Raw genomic sequence first — 24972 nt, 5'->3', positions numbered from 1 at the left:
AGGTGCCCTTGTATTTGGGGCATAGATATTTAGGATTGAGAGTTCATCTTGGTTGATTTTTCCTTTGATGAATATGAAGTGTCCTTCCTTATCTTTTTTGATGACTTTTAGTTGGAAATTGATTTTATTTGATATTAGAATGGCTACTCCAGCTTGCTTCTTCTGACCATTTGCTTGGAAAGTTGTTTTCCAGCCTTTCACTCTGAGGTAGTGTCTGTCTTTGTCTCTGAGGTGTGTTTCCTGTAGGCAGCAGAATGCAGGGTCCTCGTTGCGTATCCAGTTTGTTAATCTATGTCTTTTTATTGGGGAGTTGAGGCCATTGATATTGAGAGATATTAAGGAATAGTGATTATTACTTCCCGTTATATTCATATTTGATGTGAGGTTATGTTTGTGTGCTTTCATTCTCTTTGTTTTGTTGCCAAGACGATTAGTTTCTTGCTTCTTCTAGGGTATAGCTTGCCTCCTTATGTTGGGCTTTACCATTTATTATCCTTTGTAGTGCTGGATTTGTAGAAAGATATTGTGTAAATTTGGTTTTGTCATGGAATATCTTGGTTTCTCCATCAATGTTAATTGAGAGTTTTGCTGGATACAGTAATCTGGGCTGGTATTTGTGTTCTCTTAGGGTCTGTATAACATCAGTCCAGGATCTTCTGGCCTTCATAGTTTCTGGCGAGAAGTCTGGTGTGATTCTGATAGGTCTCCCTTTATATGTTACTTGACCTTTTTCCCTTACTGCTTTTAATATTCTTTCTTTATTTTGTGCGTTTGGTGTTTTGACAATTATGTGACGGGAGGTGTTTCTTTTCTGGTCCAATCTATTTGGAGTTCTGTAGGCTTCCTGTATGTCTATGGGTATCTCTTTTTTTAGGTTAGGGAAGTTTTCTTCTATGATTTTGTTGAAGATATTTACTGGTCCTTTGAGCTGGGAGTCTTCACTCTCTTCTATACCTATTATCCTTAGGTTTGATCTTCTCATTGAATCCTGGATTTCCTGTATGTTTTGGACCAGTAGCTTTTTCCGCTTTACATTATCTTTGACAGTTGAGTCAATGATTTCTATGGAATCTTCTGCTCCTGAGATTCTCTCTTCCATCTCTTGTATTCTGTTGGTGAAGCTTGTATCTACAGCTCCTTGTCTCTTCTTTTGGTTTTCTATATCCAGGGTTGTTTCCATGTGTTCTTTCTTGATTGCTTCTATTTCCATTTTTAATTCCTTCAACTGTTTGATTGTGTTTTCCTGGAATTCTTTCAGGGATTTTTGCGATTCCTCTCTGTAGGCTTTTACTTGTTTATTAATGTTTTCCTGTGCTTCCCTAAGTGTGTTCAGGTCTTTCCTGAAGTCCTCCAGCATCATGATCAAATATGATTTTGAAACTAGATCTTGCTTTTCTGGTGTGTTTGGATATTCCATGTTTGTTTTGGTGGGAGAATTGGGCTCCGATGATGGCATGTAGTCTTGGTTTCTGTTGCTTGGGTTCCTGCGCTTGCCTCTCGCCATCAGATTATCTCTAGTGTTACTTTGTTCTGCTATTTCTGACAGTGGCTAGACTGTCCTATAAGCCTGTGTGTCAGGAGTGCTGTAGACCTGTTTTCCTCTCTTTCAGTCAGTTATGGGGACAGAGTGTTCTGCTTTCGGGCGTGTAGTTTTTCCTCTCTACAGGTCTTCAGCTGTTCCTGTGGGCCTGTGTCTTGAGTTCACCAGGCAGCTTTCTTGCAGCAGAAAATTTGGTCTTACCTGTGGTCCCGAGGCTCAGGTTTGCTCGTGGGGTGCTGTCCAGGGGCTCTCTGCAGCGGCAGCAACCAGGAAGACCTGTGCCGCCCCTTCCGGGAGCTTCAGTGCACCAGGGTTCCAGATGGTCTTTGGCTTTTTCCTCTGGCGTCCGAGATGTGTGTGCAGGGAGCAGTCTCTTCTGGTTTCCCAGGCCTGTCTGCCTCTCTGAAGGTTTAGCTCTCCCTCCCACGGGATTTGGGTGCAGAGAACTGTTTATCCGGTCTGTTTCCTTCAGGGTCCGGCGGTGTCTCTGGCAGGGGTCCTGCCGCTCCTGGGCCCTTTCCCACGGGAGCCCAGAGGCCTTATACAGTTTCCTCTTGGGCCAGGGATGTGGGCAGGGGTGAGCAGTGTTGGTGGTCTCTTCCGCTCTGCAGCCTCAGGAGTGCCCACCTGACCAGGCGGTTGGGTCTCTCTCTCACCGGGTCTGGGAGCAGAGAGCTGCTGCGGGCCGGGATCCGCGGTTGTGGGACTTCCGGTAAACACAGAACGTGCCCGGTTCTAGAGAAATTCTGCTTCCGTGTGTCCCAAGCTCACCAGGCAGCTTTCTTGCAGCAGAAAATTTGGTCTTACCTGTGGTCCCGAGGCTCAAGTTCGCTCGTGGGGTGCTGCCCAGGGGCTCTCTGCAGCGGCAGCAACCAGGAAGACCTGTGCCCAAGACTCATTTCTTCTTGGACACACCCACAGTATGGCCCCTGCGGCCAGTGGTCTTGGAGTGCTGACCGCCGACACGAAGGTCCCAAAAGTGGCGCAGCCCCCTATGGGCTCGGATTTTCTTCAGCCGCTCCAGGTCCTCATGCAGCTTGTTGTCTAGACCCTTGGCCAGAACCTGGCTGTACTTCCCATCCTTCACATCCTTCTGTCTGTCCAAGAACCAGTCGGGGATCTTGTACTGTCGTGGGTTCTGCATGATGGTAATCACACGCTCCACCTCGTCCTCCGTGAGCTCCCCAGCCCTCTTGGTGAGGTCAATGTCTGCTTTCCTCAAAACCACATGAGCGTATCTCCGCCCCACACCCTTAATGGCAGTGATAGCGAAGGCTATTTTCCACCGCCCATCGATGTTGGTGTTGAGTACTCGCAGGATGTGCTGAAACTTCTCGGGGATCACTAGGGACATGGCGGCGGCACAAGCGGCGGCGTGTAGACCTCCTGTGGAAGAGCATGGATTTCTAATAAAGTGTGATAAAACAAAAAAAAAACCCACTTGAAATGTAAACAAATAAAATATGCAATTAAGGAAAAAGAGGTTTAGTCCAACTAAGTCATTTGGAAAACCTACCCTCTAACTTGTTGCGCTGTCTCCAGGATGTGCAGTGTGCTCTAGGCTCCAGGGTGTGCAGTGTGCTCTAGGCTCCCGTCTTTTGTGAGCTGGGGTGGGCTTTGGTGATACAGGCGTCTCTGAGTCATTTCTGTTCCTGTAAGCTGCCCTTACATGGATTCCTGTATATAATCTCAACACAACTCATTGCTTCACTAAGTTAGACTTTGGTGGCATTAGCACTTTGGTCTGTCCTTGGTGTCATATCTGGACTGAGTAGATGTGTGTGTAGCATCTCCCCAGGAAAAGTCTGTCTGTCATACAACATATGCTCTAGTGGATGACCGTTTACCCATGGACGTATATGAGCACGAGTGTGTGTGTGTGTGTGTGTGTGTGTGTGTGTGTGTGTATTATATAATACATAATAACATACCATACAACAACATATTATACAACATATAATAACAATATATAATTAATATATAATATGTTAATACAACATATAATATATTAATTAGACACGAAATTGGGAGGAGGATGTGCTGAAGAAGTACAGGGAGAACTGGAGTGGAGGAATGTGAAGGTAGATATGGTCATCGTCTATACAAATGAAATTCTCCAGTACAAAGACAGATGTAGAAAATAAAAATGATCAAATTATAATTATGATACAAAAATAAAGTTGTTAGAAATGTCTTTGGTAAGAAAGATGGAGGGTGATTTCTATTATTTATCATTTGTTGGGCTTGAAATTATTCAGTGCTCCTCGGATTTTTGTTCTATAGACACTTAGTATATCCCCCACCCCCCAATTCCATGCCCGTCTCCTGTTTTCTCTATAGAATATTAATTTCCACACCTGAGGCTCACTGATTTATGAAACAAAAGAGGACTGAAAGACGACTTGCATTTAAAAGCATTTGTATTTGCATTGTTTCCTGGTCAAAGAGATGGGCTTGAATGACTCATCCATATTTCACTGTCTAGCACCTCATGTGTAATCCAAATTTCTTTAAACCTCCTGAGTATATATCAATTGGGAACTTTAGTTCCTCTGCTCGTGCCTCCAGGTGTGTAATGAGTAATCTCTAGCCCTGTTCATGTCTCTACTAAGTTGTTGCTGAGAGCCTCTGGGCCTTCCTGTTCCCATTTCGTGCTCTTTCGTCAATGTCTATGGTATGAGGGCAGCTTGTTAATAACTGGTACAGTCTCCTAATACTTCCTAATCTGTATTAGCCTGTCAGACATGCCCTGCCCAACAGTGAATGCCAGGAGTATGTGCAGTTGGTATGATACCAGGACCTCAGTTTCTTCTATTATTTTCAGACTGTTATTTAGGGGTTTGAGAGAAGCTAATGTTTCCAAGGCCTGGAGCACATACTTTGGTTATTTTAGCTGTTTCCCTTTGCCACTCAATGGCTTCTCTTTGACTTGAAGCATCCCCACAATCAGTGATCTGCTAGGAATGTACAGCCTCAGGCACTACCTAGACCTGCCAAAGGCCATCTGCTTCCAAATCCCAGGTGATGTCCGTGAAAGCACCATCCCATACCAGACAGGTTGGAGTATTCATAAAGATTAATGCTGACATTAGTTTGATATTGGAGAGTTCTGTATTCCATATAAATCCAGTAATGGTTATTATAACCCGCAGTGATCTTTGTCTTTATATATTATTTACATTTAAAGTCAGATTTTATTCTGGAAATTTTCAATTTCTATCCTACTCCATACTCTAGCCTGATATTGTGTATCAGCTTAAACTCTCCCTCGTCTCCATTCTTCTTGGGTTAAGAACTTTGATAATAGAAGCAAACTATAGAGCTGACATTCAAGGAAAAACCCAGAAAATGAATTCCTTTTTATCTTCAGGCAGAGCAGCCCCAATGAATAGAGGACTGTAATAAACCCTTTTATATGGCTGTCATAGAAAGACAAACCTTCTCCAAGGCAAATGGATTCGAGTATTTGCGAGATATGATAAACAGCCTGACAGAAAGGGGCCGGGTTTCCCTTTTAAATGTTCAGTGTGGGGGGGTTTAACTTGCCTTGTCAGGTAAAAAAAGAATTCATTATGAAAGCCATTCTAGCTGAAACTCCGAAATGAAAACTAGATGGAATCAGAGTGGAAAGCAATGATTTAGAAATGTGGGCAAAGGGAGTAGTTTAATGAATAAAGCGTCAGCTTCCCATAGGAGCAAAAATAAATCACACAAGAGCTTAACCAGCTTTGTCGTCCTGCATTATCTGGGTGTAGCCAGCACCCTGCCTGCATTGGGAGGAAACATTAAAGTCTAATTCTCACTGTGACCTGTATAAGTGAGTTGCTGATAATGATGTTAATAATGGCATGGCATCTAGTTTATGACTCCTCTCTTACAGCCACTGCTGAGAAGAAAGCGAATGAGGAGAATTTGATGAAAATGGCTGTCATTTTTAGTTTTTTTTTTTTTCATTCAGCAGTTCACCTTGAAGCCTATTGAAGTAGGCCCTGCTGTAGAGTGGTCTGAATTCTTGATGTCGTCCCCCAGCCCTTGCTCCCCATGTGTATTGGATTGCTGGGTCTGCGTAGGCGGAGATCCCATGCTAGGTGCCTTAAGAGTAGAAACTGTCCTCTTGCAGCTCTTGAGGCTGAAGCCTGAGATCAAGGTCCTGGTAGGAGTGTTCCTTCTAGAAATCTTGAGGGGCAGTCTGCTCTAATCATTCTAGTCCCCTCTGCTTTACTGCAGTCTTTGGAATTCTCCAATCTATACGTGAATTCCCTCCAGCCCCCACCCCCTGTCACCCTCCTGTGTGTGTGTGTGTGTGTGTGTGTGTGTGTGTGTGTGTATACATGTTCGTGTGAGGCCAGGGGACAGGATAGCCCTTCTGATGTTGCCCAGTTTTTTTTTTTTTTTTTGTTGTTGTTAAAGGACAGAGTCTGTCATTGACTTAGAATTTGCCAGGTAGGCTAGGTGAGCTGGTCAGCAAATCCCAGGGATCCTCATGCTCACCTCCATGTCTCTGGGATTACAAATGCAGACTACCAAACGGAGGCTTTTTAGAGTGGGTTCTGGAGACTGAAGTCAGGTCCAGTCACTTGCAAGGGAAGCGCTTTACTGGTTAAGCCACCTGCCCAGCCCCTTGGATGCAATGCTAGCTTCGTCTTTATGTGTCTTTCTTTCCTTGTGCACGTTTGTGTTCAAATTTCCCTCCTTTTCAACGAATACCTCTTTAGAAGCCAGAGGGCATTACAGCTGATTCTATTAACTTTACCTTGGATATTTCTGTGAAGCCTTTGCCTCCATAAGATCCCGTATTAAGGCTTTTTGGGACTAGAACTTTAACTTTTCTTTCTGGAGACATAGTTTAATTAACAGCACCGGGAAGCTGCTCCATAACAGGGTTGTTTGGGTGGTTAATAACTAGTCTATGGCCTTAGTAGGTTCATAGGCTTAAGGCCAGAGTTTAGCAAGTGGTTGCTGAGGAAACAAACTTACAGCACTTCCTCCAGGATGAGATGCAAAGCACGCTCACCTTCCTCTAGGCATGCATTGTGCAACAGCTATTTGTGAGAGAGTAGAGGCACTAAAAGGTTAAGATAATGTTTCTCCCATTCTCTCATCATCTGTTTATCTTTCTACCTGGCAGTGACATTGATCATTTGCATAACGATCTACGTCCAGCCTCTCGTGTGGTGTCTTGCACAGATCAGACCCTCAGTACATGTTTTAGGGTGAAATGAATCTCATCCAATGGGCGCTGGTGTGATGTCACAATGGGGCCTTTGTGTGTTTAGGTATCAGCTCCAATAGGAAGTGGGTGGAAATAATATATACACTGTAGCGCCTATCTCATAAAAAACCCTCCCAGGATTTTTTGTTTATTTGTTTCTTTCCTTTCCTGGTGAGTTATGTATGCTTCCCAGGGAGCACTTGGCACCTGACTTCTCAAAGAGGGAGAACCATTGTCAACGTGGGCGCTTCAACTATTGTAGGAGAAAAAAAGGGATTTTTTTGTTCTGCTGGATGCCAAATCTTTAAAAATGTTTCTTTTCAAAATTAGTTCTTTGCCTGTTTCTGCATGTTTTTTAAAGCCTATTTAAAACCCCCTTCAACAGTTCCCAGCTCCATCCAACTTTGTGTCCTTTTCTTTTTAAAAATCCTGTAAGACAAATTTGTGCTACTCAAAATAGTCTTGGATACGTGGTCTTCCATGGGAGTGTTGTCAACTCACCAGGGCTACACTCTTAGAGAAAATTGACCCCTCCTTCTTAACTTAACTGTTGACAGCTGTTCTATGGCTAGGAGTGAGCATGCGTGCTCAGCTCTTGCATATGCTGCGGTTTGGTCTGACTTAGGCTTGTACAAGTCTTGTGGCTGCTGTCACAACTGGTATGAGTTCATATGTGCAGCTGCCCTGCTGTGTCCAGAAGATGTTTTCATGTGTTCATCCACTACCTGTGGCTCTTACACTCATATCAACTCTTCTACAATGATACCTGACCCTTGGTTGTGTGCACGCAATATTCCCTTTGGGGCTGAGCATTCTATAGTCTATTAGTCTCTGTATCTTGGCTAGTTGTGCTTGTCAGTGTTAACCACTATCTATGGCAAATAGAATCTGTCAGATGCAAAACTGCTAAAGAAGACCACCACGTCTTTGCAGTTATATGTAAGGGTAACTAAACTTACCTTCACTTAAGACCAAGTGAAGATTTGATTAGATACAGGCCTCAGTTTAATGCTGTTCATTTGTTGTTCTGGGCTAGTTTTCAATATACATCAAGGAATGCAAATATAGCTAAGAAAAGAAGGGCAATACCCAAAATCTTATGATCTCAAAAGTTTAAGAGATGACTTCTTCACCAAAGCATACCAAATGACCGAACTCGGTATTTGAAAATGCCAAATTCACACAATCACCACTGTCTTCTGTGCATTGTGGAACAGAGTAAGTAGAATGAAACTACAAATTTGTATGAATGAAAGGACCAGATATTTAATGGGAAATTACACACTAAGTCTGAGTTGTTGAGAGAGCATCAATGAGAGTCTCAATAAACAGGTGAAGGGTAAGGTTGGCACGACAGAAAGGAGCAGGCAGAAGAGAAAGCTGCAGGACTTATAATCTGATTCCCTTTGGAACGTAGAAGTGACTTAGAAGAATTTAGAGATTTTCATAAGTTTTTTTTCTTAAAAGATGCCAAGTTGGTTGTTATAGATTATTTTATTCTACAGTCATCTCCAGCATCGACTAGCCTATCACAAAGCCAGATCCTTGTCATCCTCCGGGCTATCACTTTCATCTTATAAGAAGGCATGAAAGCATGAATAAAGAACTTATTTAAGGTCATAAAGTTTAGTTTTTTTCCCAGAACCTGTACTAAGTCACATACTTTCTTCAAGCTTGGGCCTGTTATCTTACATCTATCGAAAGCCAAGAATTGAATCTCTTAAATTATCCTTTCCAAAAAAAAGGGCGGCGCAGATCTTCCTGGTTGCTGCCGCCACCGAGAGCTCATAGGCAGCACCCCACGAGCAAACTTGAGCCTCGGGACCACAGGTAAGACCAACTTTTCTGCTGCAAGAGAACTGCCTGGTGAACTCAGGACACACAGAGGCAAAATTCCTCTAGGACCGGGCACTTCCTGTGTTTACCAGGAGTCCCAAACCCGCGGATCCCGGCCCGCAGCAGCTCTCTGCTCCCAAACCCCGTGGGAGAGAGACCTTACCGCCTGGTCAGGTGGGCACTCCTGAGGCTGCAGAGCGGAAGAGACCACCAACACTGCCCACCCCTGCCCACATCCCTGGCCCAAGAGGAAACTGTATACAGCCTCTGGGTTCCTGTGGGGGAGGGCCCAGGAGCGGCAGGACCCCTGCGCCTGAGACACTGCCGGAACCTGAAGGGACAGACCGGATAAACAGTTCTCTGCACCCAAATCCCATGGGAGGGAGAGCTAAACCTTCAGAGAGGCAGACACACCTGGGAAACCAGAAGAGACTGCACTCTGCACACATCTCTGACGCCAGAGGAAAACACCAAACACCATCTGGAACCCTGGTGCACTGAAGCTCCCGGAAAGGGCGGGACAGATCTTCCTGGTTGCTGCCGCTGCAGAGAGCTCATAGGCAGCACCCCACGAGCAAACTTGAGCCTCGGGACCACAGGTAAGACCAACTTTTCTGTTGCAAGACACCTGCCTGGTGAACACAAGACACAGGCCCACAGGAACAGCTGAAGACCTGTAGATAGGAAAAACTACACACCTGAAAGCAAAACACTCTGTCCCCATAACTGGCTGAAAGAAAACAGGAAAACAGGTCTACAGCACTCCTGACACACAGGCTTATAGGACAGTCTAGCCACTGTCAGAAATAGCAGAACAAAGCAACACTAGAGATAATCTGATGGCGAGAGGCAAGCGCAGGAACCCAAGCAACAGAAACCAAGACTACATGGCACCATCGGAGCACAATTCTCCCACCAAAGCAAACACGGAATATCCAAACACACCAGAAAAGCAAGATCTAGTTTCAAACTCATATTTGATCATGATGCTGGAGGACTTCAAGAAAGACATGAAGAACTCCCTTAGAGAACAAGTAGAAGCCTACAGAGAGGAATCGCAAAAATCCCTGAAAGAATTCCAGGAAATCATAAATAAACAAGTAGAAGCCAATAGAGAGGAGTCACAAAAATCCCTGAAAGAATTCCAGGAAATCAAGACTGAACCCCCAGTGAACTAGACTATGGGGGGAGGGCGGCAATGGGGGGAGGGTTGGGAGGGGGACACCCATAAGGAAGGGGAGGGGGGAGGGGGATGTTTGCCCGGAAACCGGGAAAGGGAATAACACTCGAAATGTATATAAGAAATACTCAAGTTAATAAAAAAAAAGCCATAAAAAAAATAAAGAAAATACCAATGAAAAATAAAAAAAAAAAAAAAGAATCGACAAATGGGATCTCATAAAACTGCAAAGCTTCTGTAAGGCAAAGGACACTGTGGTTAGGACAAAACGGAAACCAACAGATTGGGAAAAGATCTTTACCAATCCTACAACAGATAGAGGCCTTATATCCAAAATATAGAAAGAACTCAAGAAGTTAGACCGCAGGGAGACAAATAACCCTATTAAAAAATGGGGTTCAGGGCTAAACAAACAATTCACAGCTGAGGAATGCCGAATGGCTGAGAAACACCTAAAGAAATGTTCAACATCTTTAGTCATAAGGGAAATGCAAATCAAAACAACCCTGAGATTTCACCTCACACCAGTGAGAATGGCTAAGATCAAAAACTCAGGTGACAGCAGATGCTGGCGAGGATGTGGAGAAAGAGGAACACTCCTCCATTGTTGGTGGGATTGCAGACTGGTACAACCATTCTGGAAATCAGTCTGGAGGTTCCTCAGAAAATTGAACCTTGAACTGCCTGAGGATCCAGCTATACCTCTCTTGGGCATATACCCAAAAGATGCCCCAACATATAAAAAAGACACGTGCTCCACTATGTTCATCGCAGCCTTATTTATAATAGCCAGAACCTGGAAAGAACCCAGATGCCCTTCAACAGAGGAATGGATATAGAAAATGTGGTGCATCTACACAATGGAATATTACTCAGCTATCAAAAACAATGACTTTATGAAATTCGTGGGCAAATGGTTGCAACTGGAAAATATCATCCTGAGTGAGGTAACCCAATCACAGAAAGACATACATGGTATGTGCTCACTGATAAGTGCTCATTAGCCCAAATGCTTGAATTACCCTAGATGCCTAGAACAAATGAAACTCAAGACGGATGATGAAAATGTGAATGCTTCACTCCTTCTTTAAAAGGGGAACAAGAATACCCTTGGCAGGGAATAGAGAGGCAAAGATTAAAACAGACACAGAAGGAACACCTAATCAGAGCCTGCCCCACATGTGGCCCACACATATACAGCCATCCAATTAAACAAGATAGATGAAGCAAAGAAGTGCAGGCCGACAGGAGTAGGATGTAGATCGCTCCTGAGAGACACAGCCAGAATACAGCAAATACAGAGGCGAATGCCAGCAGCAAACCACTGAACTGAGAATAGGACCCCCGTTGAAGGAATCAGAGAATGAACTGGAAGAGCTTGAAGGGGCTCGAGACCCCATATGTACAACAATGCCAAGCAACCAGAGCTTCCAGGGACTAAGCCACTACCTAATGACTATACATAGACTGACCCTGGACTCTGACCTCATAGGTAGCAATGAATATCGTAGTAAGAGCACCAGTGGAAGGGGAAGCCCTTGGTCCTGCTAAGACTGAACCCCCAGTGAACTAGATTGTTGGGGGTAGGGTGGCAATGGGGGGAGGATTGGGAGGGGAACACCCATAAAGAATGGAGGGGGAGGTATTAGGGGGATGTTTGCCAGGAAACTGGGAAAGGGAATAACACTCGAAATGTAAATAAGAAATACTCAAGTTAATAAAACAAAACAAAACAAAACAAAACAAAAAAAATCACGCACCATAAATATAAAGAAAATAATTTCATAATCAATTACCATACTAGGTGAAAAACTTGAAAATACCATGAATAGTTTCATAGATATAAAGTAAGATTTTGTCCCGAAATTAACTTGAGATGCCTCAATCACAAAGAGAATTTAGATAAAGAAAAATATATCACTTGAAATATAAAGTCATATTGTAAAAATATTGTATAGAAAATAGTTACAGAAGTTAGCCTTTAAGACATTTCAGAAAACATCTTAAAACAAAATAAAAAATAAACCTTTTAGCAAATATATGAAGCAGCACCACAGGCCAAGAGGTTCCAGCTTGAAAAGTTATCAGGAATCAAGAAGCATTGACAGTGATGACAGTGAATTAATGAAACGCTACAGTCGGCAAAATCATTAGGCACATTCCACTGCTTGTACTATACCAGTTTCAGATGACAGGGATTTGTTCTGTGTCAGGATAAAGAATACAAACAAATTCATCCCTTTGGCACATCTTGGAAAGATGTCATAAAACTGTGTGAAAGAACCTTAATTATGTGATGTACTTGAAATCATAAGATAGTACATACTAATTCCACTTATCGTTGAGCACTCCCATGTGGGATTTTTGTGATTGAGTTGTGTGACTCAGGATGATATTTTCTCATTGGTCCTACCATGCTGGACCCCCCCAGTGTAGGGGACTATCAGGGCTGGGAGGCGGGAAGGGGTGGATGGATGGGTGGGGGAACACCCTCATAGAAGTAGGGGATGGGGGATGAGATAGGGGGTTTATGGATGGGAAACCAGGAAAGAGTATAACATGTGAAAAGTAAATAAAAAATATCTAATTAAAAAAAATTAACTCAAATAAATCAGTAGCCTTCCTCTACACAAAAGAGAAACAAGCCGAGAAAGAAATTAGGGAAACGACACCCTTCATAATAGACCCAAATGATATAAAGTACCTCGGTGTGACTTTAACCAAGCAAGTAAAAGATCTGTACAATAAGAACTTCAAGACTCTGAAGAAAGAAATTGAAGAAGTCCTCAGAAGATGGAAAGATCTCCCATGCTCATGGATTGGCAGGATTAATATAGTAAAAATGGCCGTTCTACCAAAAGCGATCTACAGATTCAATGCAATCCCCATCAAAATACCAATCCAATTCTTCAAAGAGTTAGACAGAACAATTTGCAAATACATCTGGAATAACAAAAAACCCAGGATAGCTAAAACTATCCTCAACAATAAAAGGACTTCAGGGGGAATCACTATCCCTGGACTCAAGCAGTATTACAGAGCAATAGTGATAAAAACTGCATGGTATTGGTACAGAGACAGACAGATAGACCAATGGAACAGAATTGAAGACCCAGAAATGAACCCACACACCTACGGGCACTTGATTTTTGACAAAGGAGCCAAAACCATCCAATGGAAAAAAGATAGCATTTTCAGCAAATGGTGCTGGTTCAACTGGAGGTCAGCCTGTAGAAGAATGCAGATCGATCTATTCTTATCACCCTGTACAAAGCTTAATTCCAAGTGGATCAAGGACCTCCACATCAAACCTGATACACTCAAACTAATAGAAGAAAAACTAGGGAAGCATCTGGAACACATTGGCACTGGAAAAAATTTCCTGAACAAAACACCAATGGCTTATGCTCTAAGATCAAGAATCAACAAATGGGATCTCATAAAACTGCAAAGCTTCTGTAAGGCAAAGGACACTGTGGTTAGGACAAAACGGCAACCAACAGATTGGGAAGAAAAGATCTTTACCAATCCTACAACAGATAGAGGCCTTATATCCAAAATATAGAAAGAACTCAAGAAGTTAGACTGCAGGGAGACAAATAACCCTATTAAAAATGGGGTTCAGAGCTAAACAAAGAATTCACAGCTGAGGAATGCCGAATGGCTGAGAAACACCTAAAGAAATGTTCAACATCTTTAGTCATAAGGGAAATGCAAATCAAAACAACCCTGAGATTTCACCTCACACCAGTGAGAATGGCTAAGATCAAAAACTCAGGTGACAGCAGATGCTGGCGAGGATGTGGAGAAAGAGGAACACTCCTCCATTGTTGGTGGGATTGCAGACTGGTAAAACCATTCTGGAAATCAGTCTGGAGGTTCCTCAGAAAATTGGACCTTGAACTGCCTGAGGATCCAGCTATACCTCTCTTGGGCATATACCCAAAAGATGCCCCAACATATAAAAAAGACACGTGCTCCACTATGTTCATTGCAGCCTTATTTATAATAGCCAGAAGCTGGAAAGAACCCAGATGCCCTTCAACAGAGGAATGGATACAGAAAATGTGGTGCATCTACACAATGGAATATTACTCAGCTATCAAAAACAATGACTTTATGAAATTTGTAGGCAAATGGTTGGAACTGGAAAATATCATCCTGAGTGAGGTAATCCAATCACAGAAAGACACACATGGTATGCACTCATTGATAAGTGGGTATTAGCCCAAATGCTTGAATTACCCTAGATGCCTAGAACAAATGAAACTCAAGACGGATGATGAAAATGTGAATGCTTCACTCCTTCTTTAAAAGGGGAACAAGAATACCCTTGGCAGGGAATAGAGAGGCAAAGATTAAAACAGACACAGAAGGAACACCCATTCAGAGCCTGCCCCACATGTGGCCCATACATTTACTGCCACCCAATTAGACAAGGTGGATGAAGCAAAGAAGTGCAGGCCGACAGGAGTCGGATGTAGATCGCTCCTGAGAGACACAGCCAGAATACAGCAAATACAGAGGCGAATGCCAGCAGCAAACCACTGAACTGAGAATAGGACCCCCGTTGAAGGAATCAGAGAATGAACTGGAAGAGCTTGAAGGGGCTCGAGACCCCATATGTACAACAATGCCAAGCAACCTAGAGCTTCCAGGGACTAAGCCACTACCTAAAGACCATACATGGAGTGACCCTGGACTCTGACCTCATAAGTAGCAATGAATATTCTAGTAAGATCACCAGTGGAAGGGGAAGCCCTTGGTCCTGCTAAGACTGAACCCCCAGTGAACTAGACTGTTGGGGGTAGGGCGGCAATGGGGGGAGGATGGGGAGGGGAACACCCATAAAGAAGGGGAGGGGGAGGGACTAGGGGGATGTTTGCCCGGAAACCGGGAAAGGGAATAACACTTGAAATGTAAATAAGAAATACTCAAGTTAATTTAAAAAAAATAAAAGGAGGCCCTGTCTCAAAAATCAGGCAGACATATGCACACATATATGTGGATATATGCATCCCTACACACAGGCACCCACATACACATGGAAAGGTGTATACCTGTGCATGCCAACACACACACACACACACACACACACAGACACACACACAAACACACAAACAAACACACACACAAAGAGAGAAAGAGAGAGAGAGATAGAGAGAGACAGAGAGAGAGAAAGAGAGAGAGAGAGATAGAAAACATGCTCAACATACAAACTAACCTGCAATATAACTGACATGTATCCGGGAAAGAAAGAAAACTGGATAGGGCAGGATGGGGGTTGGAGCTCATATTCCTTGGTGAATGGTGAGTGATAGTACCAGTAAGGGAGGGACCTGAGTGACACTTGACTTTCCAACTGTCATGGGTCTTTCCACTCCTTTCAGTCTACTTTTACCCTAATTTCTTTGTTTCATTTCTACTACTTAGCCTTTCCACGATTCTGTTAAGACAGTTGTTCACCAGCTCTCCTTCTATGTAGTGGACTTGCAACTGGGAGAGGTGGTACAGTCAGTGGTTACAGTTCTGCACCCAGTTGCAATGAGTTCTTGGCCATGGAACATCTGCAGTGAGGCCCAATTCCCAGCCAGGGCTTTGAAGAGCTGGTATGATTCCTGCCTCTTTCTTGTTCTGTGAGCTCCAAGTGGGCTGGCCACTCCTCACTCAGAACTCATCCCCTAAAATAATTTAATTGATCTGAATGGATCAGGATGAAATGAGTCTAGATACTGAAGTCAGAGGTCTGGTGCTAGGGATAGGGTGGTGGAGTCCTAAGTTGGAAGAAAGCCACCCACTTATCACAACACTTACACTTTATTTGAGAAACTTTCATTTTAGTAATGTTCTGGAAGTTTTGGGTTTCTTATAGCTCAGGTACTCTAATTAATATATCTTTTTAATGAGCACAAAGGAAATGCTTCCTTTTGCATGATGGCATTTTTATCCCAACACCTGCCAGCTTCTTTGTTCTCTTAGGTAAAACTGTGAACCACAGGTATTGGGGGTACCAAGGCTGCTACTCTGTCCCAGCATCCACACAAGCTGGTCCTACTGCTGTAAGAACTTTGAAACCATTAGTAGTTCCACTACCAGCTAATCTCCTCGTAGGGATAAGATGACACTGAGATAACTGTTATTTTATTTTCAAGATGGTGATTCTCTGAGGTTTACATTATGATTCTATTAACCTTTCTAAGTCTGTTTACTGATATCCAGTGCTCACAATGCAGCCTTCTATTCTGTGATATGAAACCATGATTTAATTTTTCTAAGTTTTCTAGTACCCCTTATTGGAGGGAATACTTGCCAGTGTTTGATTGCAGAATTTGTCTCGTGTAATTGTCTCAAAGCTGCAGGGTATATATTTGATTCCTTTGATTGATCTGTTTTGTGTAATTATTTTCCCAACATCTTGAATAATTTAAAGGCAATCTTCAGTTTTTGTTTGTGAGTAATTTGTTGTCTGGCAATCATGCATCCCCTGGAGATAGTATGTTGTATATAAGTCACTGGAATCAGGAAGGAACTACTCTATGGGAAGAGTCTTCTATGGGCATATCATATAGACAGCCAGGCTCCTGGAAACTGATACTTATGTAAAGGTAAAGATGTTCTGAGGAACAGGCACTGGTTCTATCATGCAACAGAGCATTGACGGATTAGCACATGTTTGTTTGTTCCAAGTCTCCCCTTCATGTTAGTTGAAGACAATCTTGACAGGGAAAAGAATACTTATTGCTATTCTGGAATAAAGACTGAATCAGACTTGAAAACAGATCAGTGGAAGGGAAATGGGTTCATTTTCTTCACTAGTTCCCTACCACCCCAGAATCTAGAATCTCCCTCTGTCTATCAGTTTGTCAACTAGTTCTGGGCTGGGAGTAGCCTGAGGTAGCCAACAAGCAGCAATAACACAGCTTCAAAGCACACTAGGACTCCAGAGAGCTGTCTTCTGTGGTTACACACCCCCGAAGAGGCAATTATCTTTAACTTGTCTATTTTCTCTCTGATTAAGGAAAACTTCCTTTTTATTAATCATTTTATTCATTTACATTTCAAATAATATCCCCCTTCCTAGTTACCCCTCCACAGCCCTCCCATCCCAGTCTCCCTCTCTTCCCTCCCCTTTGCCTTTGTGAGGTGCTCCTCCACTCATGCACCCACTCCTGCCTCTTAAGGCAGGCTCTCTTGATAAGGTCAGGGTCTCACCTGCTACATCCAGAAGTCATTATTCTGTTGCTAGGAGTTATATTCTTTGTTATGTTCCTATCTTTGAAGTTTTCCAGGATTAAACTTCTGAGAAGGTGATAGATAACATGGAGAACAGGATCTCCCTTACTCAAGCTCCCGCTTGACTGGCTATCTTCATTGAAGGGTGAGGGCCTTTCTGGCCATCCTTAAGTAACATCAAGGCTTTGGGAAGGACACAAATCCATAGCTTATTGTTGACCCATAGCCAAAGACCAGAGCACACCAGGGTTGAACAAGTTTCTTTATTGCTGGTTGAACGAAGAAGATTGGTGAATGGCAGAGATTGAAAGGAGTTAGGAAGGACCTTGCTATGGAAGAATTCACATGTTAAAATCAATTCTTGAGGTCATGCTGGGAGGTAGTTCCTTTGAGAGATAATTAGGATTGACGAGATCATCAGAGTGGTTCTTCATCATGCGTTCATGGGTGTATAAGAAAAGAGCCGTGTGTGGTGTGCACCTGTAATCCCAGCACATAGGAGGCTAAGGCAGACCATGAATTCCAGGTGTGCTGGGGCTGCAAGTGAAACCTTGTCCCTAAATAAGGAGACACGACTTGAGTAAGCACCTCTGTGTCTTATCTTCCTAGGCTGTACTCTCTGCTGTGACATGGCCCTACAAGACCCTTACCAGATGATGCTACACTAGCTTCTTGAACTATTGAAGTAAATAATGAACTAATGAACTAGCGTCAGAACCATGAACTTGTGCCTTTCAGTTATAGCAGCAGAAAGACAGGCTTTTAGAAGGATTTTGGCTTGTTTGATAGTTTGGAGGAGAATTGAGGAACTGGAGTTGGAGGCTTTCAGGAAGCAGGGAATTCTTGTGGTTGAATACCACAAAAATTCTTTGTAATGAGGAAGAACTGAATAAGGAGGTGGTTTTAACTGGCAAGGAAGCAGAAGTTGGTCTAATGGGAATATTTGGACATTTTTGTGCTTTGGATAGTGTTGTCCCTTTTTGTTCATGACTGAGTGTAACTATGGGGTTCTGCTTTGTCCTAAGGTGGCCTGGTTTGTTATTGAATTGTTTGTTCAGTAAGGCTTAGCTCAGAGTGCTAGCATGGGCTCCTAGAAACAATATAGTCCCAGATTAATTCTCAGATGTTGAGACTGTTTTCTCTCCTTAATATGTACAGTTTTATGGAGCTGTATTCATGATCAAAATATGAGCATTCTGTGCTGATTAGTAATTTTGCATAGTCATGAATCTGCTGAGGGCTTTGCCATGTGTCTGCTCTTGTGATCTTTCTCATACTTCTTTATATCCCTTATTATCCAGGAAAGCAGAGAGCCTTATATTCCTAACGCCAGTTCAGCCAGTAGTTCTATGAGCAAAAGGTTGTGTGGTCTCTGTTAACATTCTTGAATGCCACTCCAACTCTGACACTGTGGTTCTTCTTCTACATTAAGATGGAGAGGAGACAAGAAGATGGAATTAAAACCAGAGAAACAAGAGGCAAGAGGCAGGAACAGACAAGACCTCCAGAAAGCAAGGAGAACCAATGCCTGAAAAGTGAGCTTCACATGGCTCGAAACTGGAAAGATCTAAGAAGGAAGGAGAAGATGCAGTAGGGGCAAGACCAGAGGAAGTCACAAACAGTTGAGTCTGAGACATTGTCCTTAAGACTCTCCTGCTTCTTATGGTCTATCTCGAAATGAGATTGCCACCAGCTGCAGCTAAGGAACTGATCATTTTATCTTACAGAAATGTGGGTTGGAATTGGGTCGGATTCGGCAGGCTTTTAGAAGACAACTGAACTCTCTATTCTAAGGGCCATCCCTGGTATAGCACCTGGGACATTAGTGTCATCCCTGAAGGATGTGTCCACTGACTTTCTGTCTGCTTACATCCCAGAAGGATCCTTTTCACCACTTACCCAGGTTCTTGTGCAGGAATCTCTGTGCCGTTAAGTTAGGATGAAAAGCAGCATGAATTTGCCTGACAGTCTGGGAGAAGGCAGTTTGAGCAGATGGTGTTAGGAGCTGCCTAGGAACCCTGATTAACCCCACAGTGTTCTGAGTAGGAGTCACAGTTGAAGACCTTTTCTTTTCTTCTTGTGAAGAGCTGATAAAACAGCCAGTGGGGATCTGGGAGTGGGATGGGGATACACATGAGATTCCTTCCTTTGAAGTCTCTGGTCTTTGAATTGGCAGCATAACCACATCAATTAAGAAGAAACAAAAGATAAATGTGAAGCAGAGGAAGCTTTGGAGGCCGGATCTGGATTCCCACTGCAATTTGTTACGTTCTGAAACTCTGAGGATCTCAACTCATGATGCTTTTTGGACAATTCTCAGTGCCCGTCTTTGGGGAGTGGAAGCCAATATTTGTGAAATTTGGGCCAGATAAAGTAGAGACCGTTCATGGACAATCTCTGTAGAGATAGTTTTCTTTCTTTCTTTTTTCTCCCTTCATTCCTTCCTTTTCTTTCTTTCTTTTTTTTTTTAAGAGAGAGGCTTGATGTACTCCACCATACACACATTTTTGAAAAGCTACCCCAGCTCCATCTTCCAGTGTGTGCATGTGATCTGTCTTAGGGAAATAATGGTTGAAGAAGTTGCTCTTGGCGGTGGGGTCCTCCATTTAGGCACAAGAAGCTGTGTCAAATCTGTGGCCCATGGGTTATATGAATCCCATGCTGTGCATGTGGTCTAACATATTTGTAAATGACAGCTCATGCTATAGTAGTAAAAGGTTGGACACTCCAGGGACTAAGCCACTACCTAAAGACTATTCATGGACTGACCCTGGACTCTGACCCCATAGGTAGCAATGAATATCCTAGTAAGAGCACCAGTGGAAGGGGAAGCCCTGGGTCCTGCTAAGACTGAACCCCCAGTGAACGTGATTGTTGGGGGGAGGGTGGTAATGGGGGGAAGATGGGGAGGGGAAGCACAGATAGAAGGGGAAGGGCTGAGGGGGATGTTGGCCAGGAAACCGGGAGGGGAATAACAATCGAAATGTAAATAAGAAATACTCAAGTTAATAAAGATAAAAAAAATAAAAGGTTGGACACATCTGTAGAGTGTCCTACTCTTCTGAACTACTTATATTTTTGGTAGGGTAAATGCTTCTTAAGAAATGGATTTCCTCTTTGGTCAGTAATTTTTGCTAAAGGTACTTGGTTTGAGTCTCCAAATTTGCATCAACTTTTATCATTGAGACAATGCTGTGACTGAAATACAGTTTGTTCCCCAGTGGTTCACATGCTGCTGAGTTGGTCCTCAGAGTGGTGCTTCAGAGGTGGTGGTAATTTTAGTAAATGAGGCCTGATGACAGGGCAAGCCTGGCCTCTCCCCTTTCTTCCACTCCCTGCCTTGAGATTCTACATCTGCTGTGGGATGGAGCTGCTGAGGTGGTGCACCCAAAGAGGCTTCAAAGCATTAGCTTTGCTGTCTGTTTTAGCCTTGAAATGAATAACAAACCAAATAAACTTCTTTTCTTCATAAGAACCTAGTCTCAGGTGTTTTATAATAGTAACAAAAGAGAAAACACATTGGAGTCAACAATATATTTTGGATGAAGTTACATTTTATCTAGCAACGTCAAACCTGATCTTCCCTCCCTGTCTTTGTGTTCTTCTTTCCCGCCTTCCTGTCTCTTCCAAGACTCTCTGTCTTGTTCTTTGAGACAGTCTCATGTGACACAGGTTGGTCTTGAACTCCTGATCTTTCTGCTGTCACCTTGTGGGTGCTGGAGTTACAGGCAAGTACCACTATCCCCAGCTTAAATTTTTCTAATCTCTTATACGATGTTGCAATCGTAGGATAAAGTCTAGATTCCATATCATGGAATCCCCTCTACTGCCTCAAGTCTTTCCATTCTCTCTCACAAGCCACCTATCTTCTCTCTGTCAAAAGCTGGGAAATCTCTTAGAATAAGTAAGCCGTGCTCATTCTTGCTTTTCAGTCATAGCTTGACCATCCATGAGAAAACACTTGTGGGCCTTACTCTGAAGTAGAACAGAAAGGTCAAGTGCCTGTTAAATTGCCCAGACTCATTCTGGTTGCAAGTACAATAAACTTGGGTTTCATTTTGAGGATGTCTGGAGAAATAAGGAAAAAGGAAAAAGAAAAGAAAATTGCTTTAAATATCACTGCACTGGAGACTGAGAAGGACATGGCTGGGATGAATAACAGCTTCTCTCTTCTCTTTCAGCCAGTAGGGTTCTATGTCTAAGCTTTTACTGTCTGGGGCTGCTGATGGTCTCCCTCGCAGGTTTGGTTAATGCCTTCTGTCCAGTGCTTTCTTCAAGGTGAGCTTTTTTGCTTTCATTGCCTCTCTCTGTTTTCCTCCCCTCATGTCTCATGTTCAGGCTTCCAGAGAGAGACATTCGGTTGTACAGACAGTTGACTTCCAGGATAGAGGGTTACCACACAGTCAGGCCTTTGCTCTGGGCACCTCCTATAGAACCCTTGCCAAAGATGAGATGGTTGTCTTTAGACCAGGCGGTAATGCCCTACATAGTTAGTCTGCTAAAGTAGCAGAGCTACTGGGGTGCAGTCTGTCAGTCTAGGCTAAGATGCTCCAGAAAAGAGCTGCTGGAGGGTTTTGGAGGAAGTGTTTCAGAGATCCTTGCATGGGACTTCTGGGGGCTCAGGAAAATACTGAAGAGCTTTTAAGTGTTTCACTGGTGAAATGTGCAAGGAGACCAGAAGAGAGTCAGCTCATTATAGTCTGGGGAGAGAATTCTTCTGCCTACGCTCTCAAGAAGCTTCTGAGTGCCACTTGGTTATCTCCCAGATTCACTTTACACAGACAATGACTTTTAACCACTCGATTACGTAGCGACCCCAGTGTGACACTGCCAGATGCACTCAGGTTCCACTGGAAGGAAGCCAGGATCTTCTTACCTTGAAATAATATACTCTTTACTGTACCTTACTTCATTCTAGGGATTTGTTACTTTCTCCTGCTGCTGCTTTGTGCCCCTGCCTCTGTTCTAGCATTAAAGTGCTGGGCAGGGATTGTTGATTGACAGGCCTGTGTTCTTCACTGGGATAGGAGGAAATTGACCAATTGTGGCTTACTCATCTCTGCGCTGCCCCTCTCTGCTCTTAGCATTAGACGTCTACAGTGACTATTGTGACTAATTCATGCATCTTGAATGCATACACTGTTCCATATACTGTTCTAAGTGGCTTTTTTTTTTCAGTATTAACTGATGCAATCCTCCCAACACTTTTTTTTTTAACTTAGGAGTTATAATTGGCCTCATGTTATGTTTTCAGAAACAGAAGTACAGAAAGTTTGAGAAACTTACCGAGGGTTACACAGAGTTATAATTCCGATCAGGTAATAGAAAGTGCAGAGAAATTAATAGACAGTCAGTTGGTTAGATAGTACACAGAAGAAGCAGTGCTGAGGGTTTTAGAGAGAAGAAAAGGGGGAGAAAGACATGCTCAGAGAGGAAGCGAGGCTGCAAGATGCATCAACCACGCAGCAAATAAGATTCTAGAGACAAAGCTGGACCTGACAGTGGGACAAGACTGTGAAGGTTCTCAATGACAAGATGAGAGTTATGTTTCTGAAGAAGGCAGTGATATGGTGAAAATATGGTTTAAAGATGAATCTGACTTCAGAGAATGGATCTACAGTGTGTGGAGAATAAACCTGAGAGTTATTGCAATGGTTTATGGGTACAGTATGACAATGAGCACAGATCCAGCATCAGACAGATAAATGGTTGAATCTTGGTTCTGCTCCTTGACATCAGTGTGACTCCTCTTAACCCTCATGCCTTCTTTCCTTCATCTGTGAGACGGACATTATTGTTCACCTTATAGATTGTTCCGTGGAAAAAGATGTTTGCCCAGGGCTTGACACAAAAATTGACCTATATTTTCTTTTGTGTTGAATCGAGGTGATGAGGGCTAGAGCTTTCGTAGAAGCACTGGCAAGGAAAGTGTGGGAACTGAGACGCAGACTTTAGGTTGATAGGGTAGGTGCGATGAGCAGAGTAGGGAAGTGTGTTCCTGAGGGAGTCAGTCAGCAGAGGGGTCTGAGTTTGCCTTTGCCACCCGTTGCTAGGGACACACTGCTCGTGCTCTTGGGCATGATTTCCTCTTTTAGCATGCAAAGGTGTTAGACCATGATTGCTCATTTCCTTTCCAGTCCGGAAGGCTGTGCTAAACATCTAGGAGGTTGAGAAACTGAGAGGAGGAGACGATAACCAGATCTCCCTTTCTGTTCCGAGACAGCTTGTAAAACTCTTTCCTTTGTTTTCCATCCCGATTGGAAATATCATTGCTTTGTTTTGTTTTGGACAAATGGCTGGGTTACCTCAGCATCAGAGCAGCGTTTGGTGAATAGGACAAGGGTAAGTCAAGGTGTAACATTCTTCTGGAGTCCTCTAGCTATTTTTCCATTTTGTTGCTGTGTGTGTGTGTGTGTGTGTGTGTGTGTGTGTGTGTGTGTGTATGTGTGTGTGTGTGATCCCCCACATGCATGTACAGATTTACCATTTTTTCTTTTCTTTTTTTGAATTTAAATGTACTTTATTTTTAGACAACCCACATGACATGTTTTTCTTTTTAAAAAAATGCCTCTACTCCAAATAAATCAAGGTCAAAATAAGAGCTCAAGATGATATCAGTCCCACTTGTCCTAAGTCCTGGTGTTGTATGGATGGTAAGCAGCAGCCAATTATGGTGACAGGTGATAGATCCAATTTGTTAACATTTTTCCATATCTAAGCCATCCTTAAAGAAAATCATGAATGGAGTCAGACCAACTTCACAGTAGTCCAGGAGAGTAACCATAAAATCTGGATTCATGTTTTCACTAACAAAAACTGATAGTTATTGAAATTAGCAAGGATGTGCTTAATTTGCTCTGCAGCTCCAGTCATAAAAGGCTTTATTTTTCTGGTTTCTGTCCTTCAAGTTTGCCTTTGAGTGATTTCATGTAGTCTTTGATGTACCTTTTGTAGGCCTCTTCTGTGAAGCTGGTGGTTCCCGACAATGTCAACACTGGTGACTGCTGGACTTTCCATACCTTCGCCCTCCGACCTTCAGAGGAAGCATTTCCACCAATGAGTGAATCATTGATGGTACCCTCTGTTCTACTGACCATCTTGCCCTCCACCTCCAGGCACAGTCCATCCGTGATCTCCCTCATGGCGACTGTTGGTGACAGCTGCGCTAGCCTGACAGCGCGGAGCGGCGCTGGTGGTGGTGGTGGTGGGGAGCGGGCAGAAAAGCCATTTTTTTCTTTTCTTGAAGATATAATTCATAGTCTTCTTGGTCAGTCTTCACGGCTATTTGTGGTGATGATCCTTAGGTCCCCTCCCTGCTACACATTCCATATGTCTGTCTTCAGAAAGAAGGAAGAGGAGGCCTGTACCTGGCAGAATACACACACAGTTTCTTGCTAATATATATTTGATAATATGAGCACTTATAGAGTACGTTTTTCTGTGGTTGAAATTAAATGTCTGAGCAGACGCTAGAGCCTCTAGTGAGCTTGTTTCCATGGCAGCCCTCAGAGGGCTGAGGCCCTCTCCAAAGGAGAGCAGTTTAGTTTCAACTAGCAAAAGACAAAGAGGTCTTTACCATAATTTTGTTCATGGAAACTTTAGATAACTTCTCCCTGCCTTACAGCTCTGTAGATGCCATGGAATCTCCCAACCACACATAACTTTATGAAATTGAAGGAGGGCTGTTGACTTGTATAACCACAGAAATCCCAGACAAAGGATGCTGGTGATACAGACCAACAAAGAATGTCATTTTTAATGAAAAAAGAGAAACATTATCAACTTTACCTATTAGGTATTAATCAAATGTTTCCTGATAGTTCCCCCTGTCTGATATGCAAATTTCCATCCTTTGACTACTTGACTGGGTGATGTGAATGAGTGTCTACTTAATGGGAAGGAGAATTGGGGCATTCATGGAGCTGCTGATGGAAGATATGAGTGTTCTCAATCACTACGTTAACCATTTCA

The 24972-nt window shown here is 43.1% G+C and overlaps 1 protein-coding gene and 1 pseudogene across 1 annotated transcript; both read right to left on the bottom strand.

Moving 5' to 3' along the window:
* Nucleotides 1-2420: 2420 nt before the first annotated feature.
* On the bottom strand, nucleotides 2421-2957 carry Rps18l3 (ribosomal protein S18 like 3). Its single transcript, XM_039080586.2, has one exon. The coding sequence runs from the start codon at nucleotides 2892-2894 to the stop codon at nucleotides 2436-2438; it is 459 nt and encodes a 152-aa protein (XP_038936514.1). The 5' UTR covers nucleotides 2895-2957; the 3' UTR covers nucleotides 2421-2435.
* A 20583-nt stretch (nucleotides 2958-23540) lies between these two features.
* Tpt1-ps9 (tumor protein, translationally-controlled 1 pseudogene 9) lies at nucleotides 23541-24204 on the bottom strand (annotated as a pseudogene).
* Between the last annotated feature and the right edge of the window lie 768 nt (nucleotides 24205-24972).

The sequence above is a fragment of the Rattus norvegicus genome, chromosome 7 (assembly GCF_036323735.1).
Source record: "Rattus norvegicus strain BN/NHsdMcwi chromosome 7, GRCr8, whole genome shotgun sequence".
NCBI lineage: Eukaryota > Metazoa > Chordata > Mammalia > Rodentia > Muridae > Rattus > Rattus norvegicus.
This window is presented reverse-complemented; position numbering and strand designations above follow the sequence as displayed.

Coding starts and splice junctions, on each gene's coding strand:
- Rps18l3 (XM_039080586.2), bottom strand. CDS start 2,894: ATGTCCCTAGTGATCCCCGAGAAGTTTCAGCACATCCTGCGAGTACTC.